The following is a 17,348-nucleotide window of genomic DNA, read 5'->3' on the forward strand; positions in this document are numbered from 1 at the left end:
TTTGTGCATTACAGTCTTAAATATTTTACTTGAACTTGTGGAAAATGGGAGCTTAAACAAAAGTGTTTCATATATATTTTCATTGAGTTTAGGTACACATATGTTACAGTATTAATGGTCATCTACCACCAAGGTAGGAAATATACAAGAAAGCAGTTTTAACAACATAGTGTAGACCTGCAACAAATCTGATGACCAAAAATCAAGGTCCCCTTTATTACCAAAAAAATTCAGACAAATAGTTACACAAATATATCAAAGATAAAGTTGACAGAATATCAATCAACAGCATGTAGATGTAAATGAAGATGAAAGAAGCGGTAACAGCTGTAGTTTTAGTAAAGACAAAAAACAGAAACAAAGAAATGAAGCTGCATGTCAATTAAACTTTCAATGGTTTTTTCTTCTGGCGGAGAGGAGACTGCACGTTCCACAGCCTCGGTCCAGTAGCTCTGAAACACAGAAGAGAGCCGAGTTATAAATCCCACCTTCTCCACAGAAACATTCCTTACACTGGGAATATAAAACAGTGTTTGCCGCAGTGTAGTACGAGACAAGCTTCGCCATTTAAATTAAAATCAAAAGTCTAATCGATATATTTAAGGCTTGAAACAGAGAAAGTTCCCAATGAAAGGACCCGAACAAAGAAAGAAAGAAAAAAAAAGTGCTGTGAGCAACACAAACTAAATGACATACACCGCCCTTGTACTGCATTGGAGGCAGAAATCCAAGAGAAAAATATCTCCAATTGGCTGAAAATAATCCATAACGTGCATCTCTAATGTGCTCACTTCAGGGAGTTCTGGGTCTACCCCAGGGTCTCCTGCTAGTTGTACATGCACAGAAAACCTCCAAAGGACGGACCCCAGGTGGCATCTTAATCAGATGCCCAAATGAATGAAATTTGTTGAAGATATGACTAAAGTAACACACTTACTGCTGCTCATTTGGACGCACATGAAGAACACTGGTCTCTCCGCCAAGACCTGTAAGAACACAACAGACACAGATTAATCTAAACCTGTCGACCTCGCAGGTTGATTTCTACGGAACAGGGACGCTGTCATACTTGAAACTTGAAACCAGATTAACTCACTTGTTCCTCGCTCACTGAAGATCGCGCTGAGTCCTTCATCAAAGGTTAAGTTGACGTTGACACCTGGATGACAGGGAGGACAGATGGACAGTTGGAGTTGGGTGTGTTGGAGAGATAAAAATCCTTCTCAATAAGGTAACAGGACTAAAATGAAATGCACTGTACTGATGAGACAAAGATTGGACGGACAGGACTGAAGGTCAGTTAAAGTTTATCAAGGAATGTAGTTGAGAAATAGTTTCAGCGGAGAACTCTCCCTAGTACTGCTATAGGTGGTGTGTTCAATTCCTTCTAGTAGCATCTATATACACATGTGGTGCTGAAATATTATATGGATGAAAGCATGCGTTTAAGACCAGGTGTGTGGTGTGGGACATATTGCAGAGGTTGTACCTGCTGGTGTGCTGAAGGCTCGGTCATTCACAGCTCCTTTGTGCATCACTGAAACAAAGTCACATAAGACAAACTATCAGTCACGATAGATTGCTGTCAGTCTCTGTAAAATACTTCAATCATCATTACATTGAAAACTATGTGATTATTATAATCAGATTGGGAATGATATCAAATAATTCAATTACACCTTTAAACAAGTTTAAATTGCTTCTGTAATTTAAAAAATGTAGCACTAAGTACAGTTTTCCCATGCTATTCCATTCTCTAATTAATTTTAGAAAATTCAAGAAAATACATTGTCCAATATACACTCTGTTCACTTGTTTTTTCTCATCCAACTCCTGAGCAAAATATTTGGCTGTTTCGCTGTTAAATACTCCACTGTGATCATCAGCTACTCCAAATGGGTTTTTAGATCTTTTTCTCTAAAAGGACTGCCTACTGTGACCGAAAACGCAGTTAAGAGAGCGGCAGGAGTGAACCAAAGCAGTAAAAGCATGCTCTAAGACTCAGTAATTCTCTTCATTGACCACTATGATCAACAACTTTGATTCACTTTCAGAGTTTCCATAAACGTCCAGTGTGTCATACCTGTTCTTTCCAGAGCGATTGACTTAGACTGGACATGTTCCTCCCGCCTGGATCTGCGCACACGACTGATAAAAGATACACACGCATTGTTATTTTTTTCCCACACTGAATCCACGTGCATGTAAATGTGTATTCATATTATACTGGATAAAAGGAAACCAGTGGAATCCTACGAAGTAGAAAAAACTGTTAAAAATGTTAATTACTAGGCACACCGTGTTTCATTTATTAGTGAGTCCCTTGTGTTCAACAGCTGCTATGATGGAGACCTACCTATCAGTGTTTGTCAGTCTGGCAGACAGGGGGTTTGGACGTGGCACCTGTGGTGTGGCAAAGCTGTAGGGGAGGAGGGGCCTGATCCTGACGGGAGAGCCCTGGACTGAACGCTGAGGAGAGAGAGCACAATCACGATGACTGTTTGGAACTCACAGACACCGGCCTGCACTTGTATTAATGTAAGTGTAGATGCACTCAATATCTTAACTATCAGTGTTGTTGCGAACGTGGTGTGTTCTGACCTGTGCAGTGGGAATCCTGCTGTCTCCTGTCAGGCTGCAGTTCTCCAACTGTTCCTCCATCTCTCTCTCCTTCTCAGCCGTCTTCAGAGCAAACTCCACCTCAGCCGCCAGCTGCTCGTCTCCAGAGAAACACTCCTTCACCTCGTTACGGTAGTCTTGCATTGTCACCTAATAGGAACAACAGCATAATGTTATGTAAATTATGAAATATGTAACACACTAAAGAACTTCAAGGTAAGGTTAGGTTTAAGACAATTAAAGACCAAGACAACTATAATTTAAAAACTGAATGAGTGGAAACATGAACATCACTCAACCTGTCTTCATGCTGCATTATAGTCTGCTCTTCAGGAAGTGGACTCAGTAACATCTAATACAATTCCATACATCAGTCTGGCAATAGAGACTCACAATGTATTTGATTTAATCTCTGTAGATCTTTTTTTCTTCTCCCCCTTGATTAATGAAATGAACATGCAGAGAGAGTGTGTACAACTCACCTGGAGGTATGCCATTAGGTCTCTGAGGACAGGAGAGCGTTTTTGCTCGAGCAGGCTCTTCAGGCTGATGATGAGAGGAACTGTGTTCTCAATGAAGGCCTTTTTCTGAACCTGTGGGTCAGAGCAGGAGAGCTAAGAGGCGCGCCACACAAAATTACACAATATTGAACAGCTGGTATTTTCCAGTAGGAACCCTCTATCGCTAATCTCGTATTGTACCTGCAGCCTGATGTTGATCACAGCTATTCACTTGACTTACTGGGGGGGGGGGGACTTACTTAGTAGAGCGTGTAAGTGAGTCTGCTGCAGAGTTATGGAATGTAATTTTTTTCTTTATGCGTAATTGATTACACTTCTCAAGTAACTTGGCCAATATTTCTAACCTGTGACACCACCTTCTTCTGTGCTGCCTGTAGGACAGCCTTAGCCATGTTGGCCATGTTCTCCTCCTCTGGCTCCTCCCCTGCAGCGCCTCCTGCTCCTGCAGATATGGCCTGCAGCTTCATCTCCTTCAGACTCAAGATTTTGAAGGTCTCTGACAAAATCGCAGCACCATCTGCATCTAGAGGCAGTTCCTCATCTGCAAAGCATGCTGAGGTAGGAAAAGGTAGGAGGTTACAAGTGATTTTTTTCTATTTCAGGTCAATACTGCTCCATTGGTGAAAGACTTTGGTCAGTCCACAGTCCAGAAATCACAAATAAAATTTGTTAAGATGCTCAAAACACGCTTGAAAGAAGAATAACTAGGGTTTATTTGTAAAAACGAATCAGTGATTTTATGCACGAGTGATTTCTAGCTTTGATTTTACTCCGCGTACATGCTCACCTAAGATGGTCTGATTGATCTTGTTGGTGATGTTGAAGCGCTGCGTGTCTGTGAAGTGCTCCAACAGGAAGCGGTAGATCCGAAAACGTTTGTCATGGTGATGAGCTCCTTTCAGCGAAAACGAAACCTTTTCTCTGGACAGATTTTGAAAAAGATAAGTCCAGTGAACAAAAAACAATTGAGTAAACTTTACAAATAATCCTTGCATGATTTGTAACAGGATACATAGTGTAATATTTCAGTTTATCAGTCTAGTTAAAGTGTTATCTTTGAAAATAATCGAAGAGAAATGAAGCCAGATGTGAGGTGCATGACAGTTTCCTACCTCTCACTTTGAGGGAACTTGTTGTAGGACTTGTGTTTGTTGTAGGAATTAAAGTGGAAGATGCACTCGATAAAGTGCATGCTGAACATTTCTGGGTTCTTCTTCAGCAGCAGGTGGACCAGACAGTATTCACACAGACTGGGAAAGGAAACAGGCAGCACTTAGGTTTGATATTATGGTTGATTTCTCTAGGCGGTCAACAGGATTGGTCCAAGCTCCGTGTGTGTGTGCGTGATGTATGATCTTTGTCTTGGACATTACAATACTGACACAATGATTTAGGACGTTGTTGATTTCCCAACACTGCCACAACGTTGGCACTTGTTACAGTAGAATCCATTATTATTTACGTAGTCATCATCTTTCTATCTATGCAGTGTGATTTACCTGGCAATGGCAGGAACTGGGTCGACCAACGCCACCATGAAGCGGAAGAAGAGGGAGCCCTTCCATTTCACAAATTCCTCCTAGAAAAACAACAAGGGCGAGATAAACATTAAAAACACACCCTTCTGAGGATGGGAACTGATAACATTTTATTGATACTACTGCCGAGATTGTTTCTGCTTATCGGTTTGATTCTTTATTGATTCCTAATCAATTTTCTGATTGGAAAAAAGAGTCTCTGTGTGGAAAAAAGAGTCAGTGCAACTGTTTTATTATCTCTCTTGGAAAGCTGTAGCAACACTGTCAGCATCTACGTAAAATGGATAAAATGACTACAATTTCTACAGGATTTGTTTTCATTTTGGGTTTTTTTTTAGTCAAAGTGCCTTTTTGGCAATAATGTTATTATAACAGAGAATGTTTACCCTCTGTAATGGGCGTACCGCTCAGTTGGAAGTAGTGGCACACGTGCATTGGATGTGAAATACATGGCATTCCTGGAATATAAACCCATGTTGCAATGACAGATGTTTCTGCATAGTTTTGGTATTTCCACACTTACTTGAAATCATTTTACAGACATTACAGCTAACATTGCAGTTATCTCTTTTCATGAATAGAAGCCATGCTTTGGACCGTTTCTTTATCTCTGTCATGATTCTGTCCTGTTGCAAGTTTACAGCGGTGTAGACTCAGGAGTTTGACGTCATTGTTTTCTGTCAGAATAACCCCAACGTTGATACAAGGAATCAACAAGCTACAACAGAGCCAACAACTTGGAACTTGACATTGATTCCCATCCCTTCACCCCTCTAGAAAGATTCTCAGGGAATAGTCTAGTAGCGTGAAAGAGTTAAACAGGGTCGATTGGTGCAGAATCTTCCAAGTCAAACAAGATTAAGAGATTCAAATGTGCCAACCTTTTTGCTGCAATCTGTGAATTTGTACCACTAAAAACTAATTCCTGTTTAATTAGCAATCAGATGTTTCTTATATACTCTTATTAAGCATTGTGTACAGCGTTATAAGTTCCTTATTGCCCATTAACTGCAAACACTTATTACAAGCACCTTAATATATAGCGTTACCTCTATGTTCATACAACCCCATTTCTTTTTTATTAAACTACAATAAATAGTAACACACAACAAACAACAGTTCCCACCTGCAGCAGGTTGGTCAGCATGATCAGAGTCTGTTCCCTGATGACAGCTTCATTGTCTCGCAGACAGGTGGAGATGTTGGGTATGTAGTGATCCACGATGTTGGTGTATCGAACACACAGATCGCACATAATCACCACCACATTGTTGCGCACAGCAACCTCCGTGCCAACCTCCAGCTCCCTGGCAAACACCGGCAGGTACTTCTGGACTAGTTCCTCATGCTGCAGACACAGTTTACCTGAACCAGACAGAAGCCAATCAAGAGAAGACATGTCTGATGAGATGGCAGAAATGTATGGAGGTTGAGGCTATCACTTTGTGTCCCATTATGAGCAGACAAAAACTGGGAGAAGGACAGTTTACCTAAGGTGATGACTCCATGCGCTCTGACTTTGGTAGACAGAGAGTTTGTTTTGAACTGGGACAGAGGCAGCGAGGCCGGCAGCTCCTCCTGGTTCCCTGTCAGTGACCAACATAAAGAACAGATCAGCCATGTCATTGTTGGTTTACTTACATGGTTTACTTGGTCTTTTTTGATACTACCAGCAGGAGTAGCCCTTTGGTACGGTGTAATACATTCCTCCTAAGCAATACACTTTGTAATATCAGGTGCTTATTTAATCTCTATGTAGAAAATGATTATCGATTGAATAAATAAAAAAGGGGGCATTATTTTCAGTCTCTTGTCAAACTGAAACAGTCGTCTTTGAACAGAGGAGGTGGTCTACGACACTACCTATCACCCACCTACAGTGCAGTACTGAGTTCCCTCCCCAGGCAGCTTAACAACCATTCATACCTGGGCTAACCTAGCCCTAGCAACCTACGTCCAGTTGCCTATGATACAGCACTTAGAACTGTGTTTCTTAGATTTCCATCCTCCCTACCTGCTAGTTTGTCTGAATGTGTTGTAAGGACAGATTCCACCAGCAGCACTGTCCTTTTGCCAACCCTGGAAGGACAGTGAAGTGAAGCCACACCCAGAGTGTGGAGGTGTTTTACCTGGAAGAGAGAACATTTTCAGTCATATCACAAGCACAGCTATACTGACCTGGATGGTCATAACATGTTTGTAAAGAAGGTGTTGGGGTAAGAAGGAAAAGCCAGCGAAGGCTTAGTTCTCACCATCAGCTCCTCATTGAGGTTCTCGGCTCCCTTTTCACTCAGGATGATGCTGGCTAAATAAGCCTCGCAGATAGACACCAACTCACCACAGTGCTGGTTCAGAAAAGCCTGAACAAAACAAAAGAAATCACGTATCACATGACAGAAACTACAAGTGGAAACTGGGGATGAGTTTTTAACTCTGATATAGAAGAGGCGTTGATGTGATGGACATCGTATTGGGAGAACCTGGGACTGTGACGATACCTACCAGCCTATCACGTGGTTATTATGCTCGTAAAGCTCAAAGAGGGAAATCAGCATGAATGCATTCTACTACTGCTCTTTGTCATTTGAATTGTTTTGTTTGAACAGCAGAGGGCGCAATCATACTACTCAAGAAGACAGACTCCATCTCATAACACCTGCCCTACTCTGCGTAGGGCAGGTGTTATGAGATGGAGTCTGATTGGTTGGCTTGGTTGGTTTCATTCTCAATGCTTGTCTCAAACTGTTTTTGGCGGCTTTCCGCAGGGCGAGCTGCAGCCGGGTGGCTGTGCCGCTTCTCCACCACCCGTCCTGTCTGCTTCACCGTCATTTTCTTCCTTTTAATATCGTGATGGTATTGTACTGTGAGTTTTTGGTATTGTTACATCCCTATAACGAAGTAAAATATTCCAATGTACCGATATCAGTCAATATACACAAATTTTTTGTAATGATCCTTCAAATGTCGTTTGTGACTTGGCGTTACAAATATATGTAATGGAGGTGGGATATTTTACACTTTAACAATGATCTTTATTGTCTAAAATGACATCAGTGGACTGAAACTGCTGTAATACCATAAATGCAAGACAAGAAGTCCAACCTGAGTTTGTTTGATGTCTTCACTGCGGCCAAATTGAAGAAGAGTCTCCACAGCAGCAGAGATCACTTCCAGAGACAAAGTAAATCCCTTCAACCAACACATCAGATCATCTAGAGAGAGAGACAAGGATTATGACAGACTCTTCGAGTTAATTTTCCCATCACCCCATTCCACAATCACTTACTAACTATCCTGTCCTTGGTATCTTCATTCAAATGTGCAGCGATGTCTCCCATCACAGACAGGATGTGACAGCAGGTTGTCACGGTCACATCCTTTGAACTGAGAACAAAAAATACATCTTACAGTGGATCCTCAGCTGAAAATAAATTATGAGCTCAGTGTAAATGTTGTGAATAATTATTGTGTATCCCTCTCACCTGATCATGCTGTCCCAAGCGTCCAGGATTTTGCCATAGGGCAGTTTGGGGGACGAAGCGACCACCTTAGAGAGCAGCAGCCAGGCCCCAGCAGCGTGATCCGCCTCAGTGTGTGAGATCAGGTTGGTGATGAATGATGGTGTAAACTTGTTCTGCTTGGACCAGATGGTGAAGGCCCTGCTGAAATATCGGCTGGAGACCCGGGACAAAAAACAGTATTAGCAACAGCAGTGAGGTGATCATGCTCCAAACATTAAAGACAATTAAGGTCAGTAAAAATATTTTTGAACTGATTGCTAATGCCTAATATTTTGTGCCAATATCTAGCATTCATTATGTTTTGACCATTTTTCAATCTAAATATAAAAATAAAAACATTCAGCATTTCACTGCTGTATGACTGTATAAATACAAATGGGACTGAATATATTTGGTCCAACCTGAGGTTCTGGCACTCGTGACAGAGCAGGCCCAGCAGGTCCCAAGTCAGCCTCTGACTGGCATCTAGATGGCGGCTGGCAGAGTACTGTTTGACCTGGCTGAGCAGCACCTGGTCTAGAGCCTCCAGGGCTTTGTCCTGTACTGTGTTCTCAGAGTCCACCACGGCTGGCACTACACCCTGCAGCCACGCCCTCTGCACCATGTTGCACTCTGGTTTAGCCTGGTGATCAGAGCAAATGAAAGATAAACTTTTAGAAATGTTTATTAAAAAATGTCTTGTTTTGTCTCCAATGTAAAGATATTGAGTTTATTGTCATAGAGGAGGAAAGAAACCAATACATTTTATTTACATATCCTGCAACTCTAGTTGGTGATTAATGTAATAGTTAACACTCACAGCGAGCAGCTCTCCCAAACATTGCAGGGCCTTCTTCTTCACAGACACAGCTGAGTCTCTGCAGCGCTCTGATAGCGTAGACAAGTTCTCCCAGCTCATGGGGATCACAGCATGTTTCAGGAGACCAACCAGGGCCTGTGGAGGGACAGCAGAGGATGAAGGTTAAAAGTCATCTGTGCCTGCCTTTGTTTACAACAAAGCCAGGGTAAAAAATATAGACAGTCGTGGTCAAAAGTTTACATACACTTAAAGTTAATTTTTTTCCCGTAACTTCACAATTCAAAATATGATGATAAGCTGTAATCATAAGCCGAAGGGGAAACTTTTGACCATGACTGTATACAGTACTAATGACTGATGAGTTATTTTGCTGTTACTTATTTGGATTTGAAACATGAAGCTGTCTGGTAAAACTCAGTTCCTGATACCTGCAGAGCCGATTTCCTCACGTTCGTCTTCGAGTCCTCTACACGCCGCAGGAGAAGAGCCAGATTCTCTTTTGCTGCATCGAAAATATATAATAATTCAAATCAATCTCAGACTTTGATTAAATAAATATTTATACAAAAGTACACATGTGTAATCAGTACACCTGTTTCCAAATTGCTGTGCAGTACCCAGTGCATGTAATAAAAATATTTGAGTGACATGCTGAAATTAGTTTGTCTCACCGTCACAGAGGGAGCCATCTGTGGTGCTGAGCTCCACAGTCCTGAACGGCAGAGTGCGGTAGGTTTTCTGGGTCTGCTGAGAGCTAACACTTCCTGAAGGACAAAGTCACATCAAAAACACCAACAGTTCAGACAACATGTACTACAGCGAAACAGGCCTTCACTACATTTAGAAAAAGAGTATGCATACCTTCTGTGATTTCACCTTCCAGCACTGTGTGGGTTTCAGCTGAACAAAGAGAGGAAACAGATTACATTCATACATTTCCCCCTTAGATTATACAATAATGCCAGCAGTTATGTGATTTCCCCCCCTCATGTGTTTTCACACATCAGCTCTACAAAGTGTATTGTCCACTGAAGTTAATCCAAATTCCTCACATCTACGTTAACTTTACAGAAAAAACGGCTATTTTTAAACTCACTGGAAGAGAAGAGGTTGTGGACGGCCCGGGTGACGTTGAAAGAAGGCAGCTCCAGACACTGTGCCAGGCAGGTGAGGGCGTGGCCTTGGACAGTGGGGGAGTTGTCCATCCGCCGAGCAAACAGCAGGCTCTGGATCAGGAACTTGTGTGGCAGGAAGCAAGCAAGCTCAGGGTCCTGACACTCCTCCGGCTGCCTCTCTGGCTGCTCAAGCAGAACCATCACCACATCTATGGAGAACAGCCGGTGCACCATCTACAGAAGCCAGAACAACAGACTGTACATATGGGGAATCCACTGACAGGAGATAATGAAGCCTGACACATATTTAGATTATAGCAACTGATTCCTGACATTCAGTAGGGGATATTTGCTTTCTGTAGGGATTAAACGATCAAACTTTGATCGTCCATATGTACTAAAAGGCCTAACATTTATCTTTTATTTTGAGCGATATCCATTAAAGGATCTGTTTAGTTGTCAGAGTGTGAACGCCATCAGAACATCATACCCCTGTCCTGCGCTGCCGGCTTACTCTTATACACAGACCTCAAATCACCTCTGTTGCGGCTCTGTTACTACCTCATTGGAACAAAACTGTCCGACCATTCCACCCTATGTAACTTTCATACATACGAGGTGGAATTAACAGCAGAATATTCCCGCCTTTAAAAGGCAGTGTCAATGAGACTTGAGACTGAATTGCCAGAGCCACCTTCCTGTCACCACTTATTCTCTTATTGTTGTAAATGTGGCAGCAAAAGCAATTTGAATAAAGTTTGATGTACTTGGAAGATATTTGGGTTCTATCCACATGGCTGAATGCATTAATTGCAGGCCCATTGGATAAAAGTGTCAACAAAGTAAGATTGTAGCATCAGATTGTATTTAGCAACACCCAAAAACTTTTTATTCTGCACCCTTGATAGTAATGTGTGAAAGGTTCATTAACTATCCTGCAGTGTATCTTAAAAACAGTGGGTTAAAATCCGAACTGTTAAAATCAGTTGTTCAAACTCACTTATGTATTATTGTTTATTATTATTATTACATGTTTGCCTTCTGGATTTAGAAAGAAGTCGTGCTGAACAGCATGTGCAAAAACCTGCAATCATCATATAATGTCTGAATCATGACATTTCACACAAATTAGAGTTAACACGTGTGATGCATTACCTTTGAGCTTCTGGAGAAGTTAGACAGCCACTTGATGAAGCAGGCGTAGTCCTGACTTTCCATCTGAGACGTCAACATAGCCACAGCCTGGGCTCCATGGCTTCGATACTCACTCTTTTCCACCATCTAAACATCCACAGAAGAACAATATATCACATACAGTTGACATCAACTGTCTGAACTTTACTAATACAGTAGTCTTTTTTATCTTATCTAGGAAGTGCATCACTGCTGAGTGTATGCTGGAGGATTTACCTGGAAGCAGATATGCTGCAGGAGGATCTGCAGGAAAGGAAGCGCAATCTCCTTCAGCTCATTCACAAGATGACTGTTATCATAAACACACAAACCAGGTACAAAGTTATATGTTGGGTTATACCCAGTTAAACAGCTGGAAGTATCCTTAAATGATCAACAACTAAATTATCCTGATGTGAAGCGTTTCTTGACACTCCATCCACCAACAAAAATGAAGGAACAATTAGAAGATGGAGTTGCTTGGTGTCAGCATTTACAAATCATGCTTATAGCAGTTGCATTGTATGCGAGTGAACCAATTAATTAAGACAGAGGTGAATGAAGTCCGGTACATCATTTAAAAAACTGTGAGACGACAACGTCAGACCTGACCTTTTTGAGAACCACCTTATGCTGAAAAAAGATTTCAACTCAAGTATATGTCTGTGCAGCCAAAAATCATATATCTAATTGGTTCTTTTTCATTAATAAATAATTGCTGCATCCGGGACAATAGCCTTACCAGCCTATTATGATGTGAAAATGCGTACGTGCTACGCAAAATGTGTACAGGTTGGCAGGTATGTAAAATGTCCTCACTTGGTTGAAATTATACTGAACAGTTGGTTTAATATTTGATCACCAGACAGCTGTTTACCAAACAAAATGGACGGCCTGGTCGCGGGTGGACAGGATGGCCTGGCTGGTTACAAGGAGGGAGGGCTTCCCTCTGTTGCCTTTATTCATCATCAGGATCACGTAGAGAAGCTGGTGGAAAACCCTGCGCAGAGACTGGACAATAGACATCAGTTTTATTAGAAATATCTGTTAATGGGAAGCTATGTCAGTATGATCACTAAGCAGTGTGCAATGGGCTGGTCCAGTGATTCTCAAATTGATTCTCAGATAATCAAGAGCCATGTGGGCCCATGGATCTTACTTCTTTCTGGTCTCCATGTTTTGGTGAGCAGAGCAGCTGCAGGCCGTAGAAAGCCATCTCAGGAACACTCCTGAGCTTGGTGATATCTCTGTGCAGAAATAAAAGTACTGTCAGCTCGATCACATCCTTGATACATTCTTCAACAAGACAGAGAGAGAAATAAGAAAACTCACCGCGGAGCAGCAAAGCTTAGCTCTCCAATTACCGGCTCAAAGTACAGCAGCTTACTGAAGATCTGCAGAGAAGAAAACAAACAGGTAAACAGCTCAAACATGAGGACAGTGCAGTATGGTATAAAGTGGGGGTGATGATGGAATCATTAGTTACCTGCATGCAGTTGCTGGTGCTCTGTGGTCTGTCTTTGAGTTGAAATGTCTCCAGGAGTCTGAGGAGGCTTTGGACCAAGAGAACCACAGCATCTCTGATCTTCATCAAGTCCTGGCCAGAGAAATGAAGCTCCTCCTCCTCCTCTTCCTCTGCCTCATCCACTTCCATCTGAGGATAACAGCAACAGTTCTGATCATTTCCACACTCCCTCTAGACTATTTATTCCACTGTTGGTCATTTAAATAATACATCATTCTGTACTGCAGTTGCAATGATCAGTCAATTAATTGATTAGTCGATTGAAAGAAAATTAGTTGTCAACAGTTTTGATCAATTGATCATTTCAGCCATTTTTCAAGCAAAAAGTTAAACATTTGCTGTCTTCAGCATATATTGGGTGGATTTGCAGCTTTTCTTTGTCATCTGTGATAGTAAATGAAGAGTGTTTGAGTTTTGGACTGTTGGCTGGACAAAAGAAGAAATCTGAAGGCATGACCTTGGGTTCTGGGAAATTTTGAGGAGCAAAATGATGTATAAAATGACACAAAATGATGTATAAAAAAGAAAAGAAAAGAAATGTTAGTTGCAGCCCTATTTCACATATCCATATCCAAGTTAGATAGGGTAAGATAATCCCTGTACAACACATTATCTATCTACCATCATATCTTATAACGGTCTTGTAGGTTTTAGTGATTTTGAGTACATGACCATACCTCAGTGTCTTTCCGCTGTGGTTTGGAGCGTTTTCCCTCTGTCTGGGAACTCTTCAGGCCGTCCTTCTTGCGCTTCTTTCCAGAGTCCTGAGGCCAACAGTGAGAGGTCAAGTCTGCACACGTGTCCAATAAAACCTCATGGAAGACCTTATTGGCTATACTCCCTGAAAGCAAGGAACAAACATACACACAAAGTCAGCTTAAAAGCTAGGTGCACACTCGGGGTCAACCGATATGGCTTTTTCAGGGCTGATACCGATTATTAGAAATCAAGGAGACCGATAACTGATATATACTGTAGGACCAATATTCATTTGCAGTAAAAATTTTACTCTTTGTATCAAAACTTCAAACAACCAGTGATGGAATAAACCTAAGTACAAATTACTCAAGTACTGTTATAAAGTATAATTTTGAGGTACTTTACTTGAGTATTTCCATTTTCTGGTACTTTATTTTTTCTGGACTGCAAGTTACTTTACAGATTCAAATTATTCGGTGTTTATAGGCCAATAATTGTGACGGCTATACAGCTATATAGTATCTACTCACTGTTTCAATAATCCCCAGAAGAAGAAAATAATTAAAACCTTACTGCTATGTGGCTGCACTGAAGCAATATGCCGGGCTTCTTAGATGTATATTTCTCCCTGATTTTCTCACCTGGGATTCCCAGGAGCAGCAGGTAGATCGAGGCAGCGTGCAGACCGCTCACTCTCTGCTGGACGTTGGCTGCTTTGGCTTTTCCTGCCAAGATGAAGAAGGACAGCACAGCCACCAGAGACTTGACTGACACCCCATTCACCCCCAGAGTCGCCCAGATGCTCTGCAGTTCAACATGGGATCAGACAGGAAAGGAGATACCGAGCAGATTAATGTTTTGCATCAACATCAAAGCACACAGGCAAGTTTTTTACTAATTACCCAAAATTCAGAGAGCCAATACTTTTGTCTTTGCGTTAGATCAGTTTTACCTGTGTAGCTCCATCTCTGCCTGCAGACTTTTGATGGTCAGCAGCGTGGGCCAGTAAACACTGGTACAGAGCTCTGAAGGCCTTGTCTCCACTGACTGCAAGTTCTTCCTCTGTGGCGTCATCCAGCGGTTTTCTCTCTGTGAACTCGAGGTCCCACACTTCGTCCACCCAGGCTGAAAATTAAAAAAAAGTTATCACAATACTTTAAGTGCCACATACCATTTGTAGTAATCATGTAAGGATGTTTTTGTTTAACCAACAACATGCCAACTGTTTGTTTCTGCCTTTAAACTAAACTACGCAAGCTGCTAACACCATCAGCAGTCTGCCGCTGATGAAATCTGTCTAAATGATGTTTCAGAGGAATTTAAAGAGGGTTGGAACTAGTTATCATTTACATTATCAATTAATCTTCCTATAATTTTCCAGATTTCTCAGTTAATTGTTTAACTGTAAAATGTCAGAGAAGCTAATTGCAGTTTCTCAGAGCCCAACTACTGGGCTACTACTATTTTGTCCGCTAAACAGTCAGAAAACAAAACAACATATCACCTACGTATCACATGTAGTAACGATAACATGGGTTTATTCAACCGGTCCTGTGCATTTAATTAGTCATTATGTATACATCCTGTTCTGTATACATCCCATTAAAGCGACTAGCCTCATAACTAAATTGATCAGTAACTTTATTTGCAGAATATTTCACCAAAGTCCCTTGTAAAACTTGTCAATTCAACGATGTCTCGAATAGCTGCAACACAGTACTTTTCACCTTTTGGCGTAACGTTAACTACTGACCCTTTACTGAATAAGGCAAATAGCTAACATTGACGTTATCTCATAAAGATGGGCTTGGGTTACTCAAAAGAGACGAAGGATCAGCTCAAGCTGCAGTGAGTGTTGACAGCTGGGGGTTTTTTTAGCCGAATGCGCCACCGATCCCCAACGATTCACGCATACAGTCTAAGGTTTCATTTGAAATGTTTTTTGCTTTCAAACCAAGCAGCATCGGCAAATCTGCAAGATTTGTGAATGAGATGTGACTGTGTTAATCCTGTAACTACACGAGGACAGGGCGGAAAATAGCTAACGTAAAGTTAGCTAACTTTAGAGTAACTTGAATTTAGGCCAGGGCGGCGTAAAATATCCGAATTTATTCTTCCCTTCAATCAATAAAATAGAAAACATCGTGCACATCGTAGAAGAAACACACAATTTTACCTTCTGGGATTTCTTTTAACTTCAGAAAGTGCAGCGCAGATATCAAATCCATCTTGTTTATGTTTTGAATCAGCCCGCCCGAAACGACAGACTTTTGCACATGCGCAGAGAAACGTTTCTTCTTCTCTTATTTAATGGCGGCTCTCAAACCAACGTGTAGAGGTGCATGGCGCCACCTACTGTCCCGGAGTGTTCAGCCTCAGAGAAACATCTCTTCGTCACTGATTTCTTTTGTCGTGTATCTCTTTCAGCTTTCATTACCGCCTTCTTGTGATCTGGAGTATGAGAAGCAGTAAAATACAACCATGAATATGACTGCCTCCAATATAATAATAGCCTACTAAATAAATCAATTAAATAATAAAAAATAACACAAGATAAAGCGTCCTATTACGGAAGCCCTAAAGGGCCATGCATTCATACATTTTATTTCCTCCGTTTTCCCGTCATAACGAGTTAATTTCATTTGTTTTCTCGAGATCTCAAGTTATTATCTCGAAATAACAACTGCCGTTTTCCCGAGATAACAGGATAATTTTCTCGAGATCTCGAGATAACGAAACTTTGTTTTCCCGAGATAACGATATAATTAATTCGAGAGCTTGAGAAAACAAAACAATAGTGTAGTATATTAAATCATTGCAGGAAACATCATTCAGTGTAGCAATGTCAGAGGAGCAGGAGCATATTGATCACAGTGTCACATATCTTTTCAATCAAGGCCTGACACAGGCTGAAATAGCATTAGGCCTTGCTATTACAGATAATATACACATTAGTGTGCGTAATCTAAAAGACGGTTAGCAAGGCTTCAGCTATATCGGCGGTGCAATCTAAGTGAGCCTGATGTCGTCGTTAACTACATAGCTGACCAGCTACGAGGTCTTGAGCATCTCCATAATCTCAGGCCTATCATATCACAGTCATTATCTCGAGATCTCAAATTAATTATCTCGTTATCTGGGGAAAACAAAGTTTCGTTATCTCGAGATCTCGAGAAAATTATCTCGTTATCTCGGGAAAAAAACGGCAGTTGTTATTTTGAGATAATAACTCGAGATCTTGAGTTATTATCTCGAAATAACAACTGCCGTTTTCCCGAGATAACAAGATAATTTTCTCGAGATCTCGAGATAACGAAACTTTGTTTTCCCCAGATAACGATATAATTTTCTCGAGACCTCGAGATAATGAAACTTTGTTTTCCCGAGATAACGATATAATTTTCTCGAGACCTCGAGATAACGAAACTTTGTTTTCCCGAGATAACGATATAATTTTCTCAAGATCTCGAGATAATGAAACTTTGTTTTCCCGAGATAACGATATAATTAATTTGAGATCACCTCATTAACTACATAGCTGGTCAGCTATGTAGTTAATGACGACATTAGGCTCACTTAGATTGCGCCGCCGATATAGCTGAAGCCTTGCTAACCGTCTTTTTAGATTATGCACACTAATGTGTATATTATCTGTAATAGCAAGGCATAATGCTATTTCAGCCTGTGTCAGGCCTTGATTGAAAAGATATGTGACGCGGTGATCGATATGCTCCTGCTCCTCTGACATTGCTACACTGAACGATGTTTCCTGCAATGATTTAATATACTACACTATCGTTTTGTTTTCTCAAGATCTCGAGAAAATTATCCCGTTATC

At 41.2% G+C, this 17,348-nt stretch overlaps 1 protein-coding gene across 1 annotated transcript; it reads right to left on the reverse strand.

Moving 5' to 3' along the window:
- Positions 1-189: 189 nt before the first annotated feature.
- Positions 190-15,753, reverse strand: ncapd3 (non-SMC condensin II complex, subunit D3). The gene is made up of 35 exons (XM_073481324.1): positions 15,687-15,753; positions 14,463-14,635; positions 14,152-14,314; positions 13,489-13,652; positions 12,773-12,940; positions 12,619-12,680; positions 12,446-12,533; positions 12,164-12,297; positions 11,524-11,596; positions 11,269-11,394; positions 10,095-10,347; positions 9,860-9,898; positions 9,670-9,762; positions 9,427-9,500; positions 8,999-9,133; positions 8,601-8,821; positions 8,161-8,352; positions 7,965-8,062; positions 7,781-7,890; positions 6,931-7,038; positions 6,693-6,807; positions 6,169-6,264; positions 5,805-6,043; positions 4,640-4,719; positions 4,253-4,390; positions 3,928-4,061; positions 3,485-3,693; positions 3,102-3,212; positions 2,602-2,769; positions 2,357-2,469; positions 2,084-2,148; positions 1,490-1,537; positions 1,097-1,159; positions 938-986; positions 190-452 (listed from the first exon to the last, which is right to left on the reverse strand). Exons 1-35 carry the CDS (start codon positions 15,736-15,738, stop codon positions 383-385), a joined length of 4,224 nt encoding a protein of 1,407 aa, XP_073337425.1. The 5' UTR covers positions 15,739-15,753; the 3' UTR covers positions 190-382.
- Between the last annotated feature and the right edge of the window lie 1,595 nt (positions 15,754-17,348).

The sequence above is a fragment of the Pagrus major genome, chromosome 15 (genome assembly GCF_040436345.1).
Source record: "Pagrus major chromosome 15, Pma_NU_1.0".
Taxonomy (NCBI): Eukaryota; Metazoa; Chordata; class Actinopteri; order Spariformes; family Sparidae; genus Pagrus; species Pagrus major.

Coding starts and splice junctions, on each gene's coding strand:
- ncapd3 (XM_073481324.1), bottom strand. CDS start 15,738: ATGGATTTGATATCTGCGCTGCACTTTCTGAAGTTAAAAGAAATCCCA. Junction 2,770..3,101: donor ACCTAATGGCATACCTCCAG/GTGAGTTGTACA, acceptor TGTTCCTATTAG/GTGACAATGCAAGACTACCG. Junction 2,149..2,356: donor AGACTGACAAACACTGATAG/GTAGGTCTCCAT, acceptor ATCTTTTATCAG/TCGTGTGCGCAGATCCAGGC.